The following is a 6,000-nucleotide window of genomic DNA, read 5'->3' as shown; positions in this document are numbered from 1 at the left end:
CTAGACGAAAAGGGGAGGGGGGGGGCCGCACACAGGCGCGGCCGTACGGGCGCAAGGCAGCCCGAGCCCCGACGTGGGAAGCTGTGGCGCAAAGCCACGTGGATTAGCACCCAAAAGGGAACAGGAAGGGCGGGACACAGCCCAACCGTGCGCGCCACGGAACGCCTTGCCACGTGGCAGCATGACCAGGCGCGTGCCCCGTAGCAGGCCCGGGCAGAGGGCTGGACCTGGCCACGAGTCGTCGCCAGGGGCGACGCTTGTCCGCTCAGGGAGACCCGACCCCTGGGGACATCCCAGGGAAGCCGGCAGACCGGCAACAGGGAACACCCGAGGGAAAAACAGGAAAGACGCAGAAGCACGCCCTGCCGGCCAGGCACGTGACGACCCGGCAAGGCATGCATGGGCCCCAAGGCGGGGCCCGCCATAGGGCCGCCCACGCCTGGCCACGTGTCGCCGCCGCCGAGAACATGCGCCCCGGGCGTAGGACCGAACCTGGCCACAATCCGTCGCCGACGGCGACACATGTCCTCGGACAAGGCGAAGCCTGGCCCCCTGAGACACCCAGGGAAACCCGGCGGGCCGGCGACAGGGAGCCCCGAAGGAAAGGCGGGAAGGACGCCGAAGCACGCCCAGACGACCAGACACGTGGTCGATGGCGGCGAGGGAAGGGCCCCAAGCCCTTCTAGTGCTAAATGAAGTTTTGCGAGGGCAGCGGCGAGGGCAGGCGGAGTGAGGCAGAGCCCCATTGTGCGCCCGTATTTATACGGCCCCAAACTGCCCGCGCAACGCCGCGGGACGCGCTGCGCAATTGTTTCTTTCTCCCCCGCCAGAAACATCCCCGCTTGCGACTCAAGCAGTGACCATTTTTTTATGCAGTCAAGTATAGACCCAGAACTTAACCTCTTATCCACTATCTATGACAATAATCACTTTAATGATCTAAATTGCAGATATTTTGCAGCACATGATGTAAACAATGTATTAACAATGTATGGAAGAGAAGAACCTATTGAACTTAATAGCAGAATCAGAGGCTGAAAGCTGACCATCGTTATTAGACATGCAGGAGAGTCGGTTTGTTATTTAAAGACTTCTTTGATCCCAATATTTGTGAAATTGTTCTCCAAGTTTGTTTAATGTTGCTCTTTATTTGGGTAAATTTATCTTCGTAGTATTTAGTTTTGGCTCGTCTAATTATCTTAGATAGCAATAATGAGTAATTCTTTGAGAATTCTTTGGAGACAATTCCTAACCTATACTTCTTCTCAAGGTCATGTTTTTTATTAATAGATTTAAGTATTCCCTTTGTAAGCCTGGGATTGTTAAGCCTTTTGGTTGTGACTTGTTTTGTAAGCATAGGACAGTGGGTATTATAAAGGCTAAGAGTTTTTTGAAGAAAAGATTGAACTGCTAGGTTGATGTCCTCTATGTTACCTAACTCGGACTCCCAGTTGACATTATCAGTAGCAGTTATAAAATTGTCTATAGCAGTTTCATTGTGTAGTCTAAAACGTACCTCTCTTGACTCAAGAGGTGGTTTGCTAATGTTAGTTAAGAGAAATGTGGGGTAATGGTCTGTAGTGCTATCGGTGATTATACCTGAAGTAAGCGGAGAGGTTATGTTTGTCCAGATGTGATCTAGAGTCGTGGCAGTGCTATCAGTGATTCTAGTAGGTCTAGTGATTAAGGGTATGAGGAAGCAGGAATTCATACAGTTGAGGAAGCTAACAGCAGTAGGGTGTTCTGGCTCGCAGAGGTCAATATTAAAGTCCCCTGCGATAATTAGGTGGTTTTTGTTCAGTCTCTTATCAAGTATTAGATTTCTAAGGTTTGAGTTGAATTCGGACACATCAGTGTTAGGAATTCTATAAACTGCACCCACAGACAGGATAGACTCGGCACCCTTGACTCTGAAGCTGGCGAAGTTATACTCCCCATAGCAGTCTCTAGTTCTAATTTCTTTTAAGCATGTTAGTTCTTGGTGGTAGTAAAGAGCAGTGCCACCACCTCTCTGAAGTTGACGACAGTTGTGAATTGCTGAGTAGTTAGGCATGTTAAAGAGTTGAGTAGTATCCTCTTTCAACCATGTTTCAGTAAGTATAATAAAAGAGAATTTGTTGTCAATAGCTTCAATCAAGGCACTAACATCATCGAAGTGTTTACCTAGGGATCTAACGTTCAAATTGATTACAGAGATATTGTGATTATGAGTTAATACATTGTTTACATCATGTGCTGCAAAATATCTGCAATTTAGATCATTAACCCTTAAACTGCGCATGGCGTATATATACGCCCTGAGTAACATGTCCCATGGTGCGCATGGCGTATATATACGCCATAGGGTGCCAGGCCTGATTCAAATGGCCCGCGGCTACACGGGGTTCACAGTAGCTTCCTCAGGGCTCTTGTAAACAGATGCCATTTAAAAAAAAATCGTGGGCAATATTCTCAGGTGTGAGAGGCACAGTACTGTTGGAGCAACCAAGGCCGGCGCACGCAGCATGAGCGAACAGCATTGATGTTCAGCTTGTGACCACAGCATCGCCGAAAAATGTCAAAATAAATATATAATTGTTATTATTTTGCGATGACAATATTACAGATGACCAATGACTGTGATATAAATAACCAGGGTTGTGATAATAGCAGGATTGTTGTAATAATTAGTGCTGTGGGAGGAGTGATGCTGAGAGACGGAGGGAGACAGCATCGTTTACTGACTGTGTGGCCACCTGTTATTGTTTGCATTCACCATACCAGGTCAGTGGTTCTCTATGGTGAACACAAATGTAGATACTTATATATAATGTGTGTATTAGTGTAATAACAGCAAAAGGATTATGCTGGGAGGAGCCCTATAGGTGACGGAGGTGACGTCGTCTGCACGATTTGTCTAGCTGTTTAGAGGGTAGCCACTATGCTCTTTGGGGGCACTACAAGCTTAGGTGTACAGTTACGGTGCATAAAACATGTAGATATTTATATATAATATGTGTATATAGGATAATAACACTGCAAAAGGTATTGTTGGGGGAGAAAGTTTAGTGCGTGTGACCTTGAAAGAGTGAGGGAGCCGCCAGCCGCCATCTGTGTATAGCGACGACTCTTAGTGCCTGAACTAACTATATCAGCTTAGCTGTACAGTTGTGGTGAACAAAATATACACATACTTATATATAACGTCTGTATATAGTGTAATAACACCACAACTGGTATTGTTGGGGGAGAAAGTTTAGTGCGTGTGTTGAGGGAGTGGCAGCGAGTGGCTGGCTGGTGTGTGGCGGTAACTCCTCGTTGCTTTTCGACTCTCAATACCAACTTAGTGGTTCGTTATGGTGACCAAAACATGCCAATACTTATATATAACCTGTGTATAGAGTGTAATAGCAGCAAAACTATTTGTTTATAGTTTTATAAACATAATAATTGAATCACTAATATGCACATCATACTTTTGAGTATAGCGATTATTAACCACTTTTATTATATAAATATATTACAATACACACTATTGAATAATATTACTGCAAAAAAACTAAGAAAAAATCAATCGGAGACATTGAAACAATTAGGTAATAATATCTTTGTGGCAACTCCCATCTGTCAACGCGGGTGACGCTGACCGCGTCTGACGACCGCTCTGTCAACGCCTACTTTTTGCCAGACTTCCTCGGTCAATTGCGCCCAAAATATGTCACCTACGATTTTTTTTTTATTTTTTTCCGTGCTCAGGGGACACAAATTAACATGTTTAGAAGACGAAAAAAAATTTTTGAATTTTTTTTTTTCTTGCGCACAGAAGTGTAAATGTCCCAAGGACCCCTGAGCAGTGTAAGGGTTAAAGTGATTATTGTCATAGATAGTGGATAAGAGGTTAAGTTCTGGGTCTATACTTGACTGCATAAAAAAATGGTCACTGCTTGAGTCGCAAGCGGGGATGTTTCTGGCGGGGGAGAAAGAAACAATTGCGCAGCGCGTCCCGCGGCGTTGCGCGGGCAGTTTGGGGCCGTATAAATACGGGCGCACAATGGGGCTCTGCCTCACTCCGCCTGCCCTCGCCGCTGCCCTCGCAAAACTTCATTTAGCACTAGAAGGGCTTGGGGCCCTTCCCTCGCCGCCATCGACCACGTGTCTGGTCGTCTGGGCGTGCTTCGGCGTCCTTCCTGCCTTTCCTTCGGGGCTCCCTGTCGCCGGCCCGCCGGGTTTCCCTGGGTGTCTCAGGGGGCCAGGCTTCGCCTTGTCCGAGGACATGTGTCGCCGTCGGCGACGGATTGTGGCCAGGTTCGGTCCTACGCCCGGGGCGCATGTTCTCGGCGGCGGCGACACGTGGCCAGGCGTGGGCGGCCCTATGGCGGGCCCCGCCTTGGGGCCCATGCATGCCTTGCCGGGTCGTCACGTGCCTGGCCGGCAGGGCGTGCTTCTGCGTCTTTCCTGTTTTTCCCTCGGGTGTTCCCTGTTGCCGGTCTGCCGGCTTCCCTGGGATGTCCCCAGGGGTCGGGTCTCCCTGAGCGGACAAGCGTCGCCCCTGGCGACGACTCGTGGCCAGGTCCAGCCCTCCGCCCGGGCCTGCTACGGGGCACGCGCCTGGTCATGCTGCCACGTGGCACGGCGTTCCGTGGCGCGCACGGTTGGGCTGTGTCCCGCCCTTCCTGTTCCCTTTTGGGTGCTAATCCACGTGGCTTTGCGCCACAGCTTCCCACGTCGGGGCTCGGGCTGCCTTGCGCCCGTACGGCCGCGCCTGTGTGCGGCCCCCCCCCCCTCCCCTTTTTGTCTAGGCCCTGAGCATGCCGTGTGGCAGCGCGTGGTTGGTAGGCCACGGGGTCCTTGCCGTGTGTGGTGTGTTCTCTGCTAGGCACGTCGCCCTCGGACGTCTCGCCCGGCCGTGTTGCCCGGGGTGTTAGCCCCAGGCCCTTCGGTGTCCCGGAGTCCCCAGGTACGTCTTCCCCAGAGTGGCGCCGATCAAAATGTCCCCAGACGTCCGTCGGCCGGTGTAAGTCCGGCATGTAGTCCCCAGACGTACGTCTGGCCGGTGTTGCCCGGTGTGTTATTTCAAGCTTTCCGCCGTCCAGGCCCTCAGGCACGTGCCCTGCTTGCCTGGGGGGTAGCCAGGACCGTTACTCCATGTCCTCCGTCTGGCCGGTGTTGCTGGCAGGTTGGTTCCCAGGCGCTCCCGCCTGGCCAGTGTAGCCTGGTGTGTTTGTCTTAAGCGCCCTGCACGTCCGTTGTAGCAGGGATTCCTCCTACGTCGTAAGTTCAACGTTCGTAAGTTCAAAGTTCAAATCTTTGCCTGTTTTATACTCTTAATTATTTGTTCTTAGTTAATCCCCTTGTCACTAAACCTAGGGCTTTTTATTACCCTGTTAATTAACCATTACTAAGCTAATTATCTTCAAGATCATTTTTTTTTTTTATGATTATCATTTTTCTTATTATTTTTTATTTTACATTTATATTGTCAGTCTCTACTGATTTTTTGTTTTTTTATTTTATGTAACTTCTGTGTCCTCCCTGGCTAACTATTGGATCTTTATTTTACTTCTAAATTGTTACTATTTTATTGTATTTGCTTTTATTCTTGTGTTTTGCTTTATCGTGTATCTTGTATCGTGATCCCTCTGCATCTCTATGATAAATAAATAAATAAATAAATATGTTTATTCAGGTAAGGTACATACATACATACAAGTGATGTTACATTAATGGATTGATATATAGATAGAGCTAGTACATACAATGCCTAAAGCCACTATTACGCAATGCGTTTCGGGCAAGAAAAACATTAATATCTGAACTTAATACTAATTGGGCATAAAGAATAAAAAGTGTTGAGAACAAATACAAATAAAGATAAAAAAAAAGGGGAACATGACTGAAAAAGCAGCACAAATACAATAGGTTGACAAACAGTGTTGATTAAACAAAAAAAAAATTACAGACATGGGTTGACAATAGAGGAGTGAGGTAGGTTACAGGGAATTTATTAGGTAGTGTTTAGTT

The 6,000-nt window shown here is 48.1% G+C and overlaps 1 protein-coding gene across 6 annotated transcripts in view; it reads left to right on the top strand.

The window, feature by feature from the left end:
- Positions 1-2,446: 2,446 nt before the first annotated feature.
- LOC123762901 (mitochondrial potassium channel ATP-binding subunit) overlaps positions 2,447-6,000 on the top strand; it is an 848,556-nt gene continuing 845,002 nt past the window's right edge. For 3 of the 6 annotated variants that reach the window (XM_069302213.1, XM_069302219.1, XM_069302214.1), the window contains exon 1: positions 2,455-2,763. In XM_069302213.1, coding sequence (XP_069158314.1) covers positions 2,591-2,763 — 173 coding nt within the window. In that variant the 5' untranslated portion in view covers positions 2,455-2,590. Of the gene's footprint in view, positions 2,764-6,000 lie in introns of all 6 variants that reach the window. The other 3 variants (XM_069302220.1, XM_069302211.1, XM_069302215.1) reach the window with 2 other exon arrangements.

This window comes from Procambarus clarkii, chromosome 47 (genome assembly GCF_040958095.1).
Source record: "Procambarus clarkii isolate CNS0578487 chromosome 47, FALCON_Pclarkii_2.0, whole genome shotgun sequence".
Lineage (NCBI taxonomy): Eukaryota > Metazoa > Arthropoda > Malacostraca > Decapoda > Cambaridae > Procambarus > Procambarus clarkii.
This window is presented reverse-complemented; position numbering and strand designations above follow the sequence as displayed.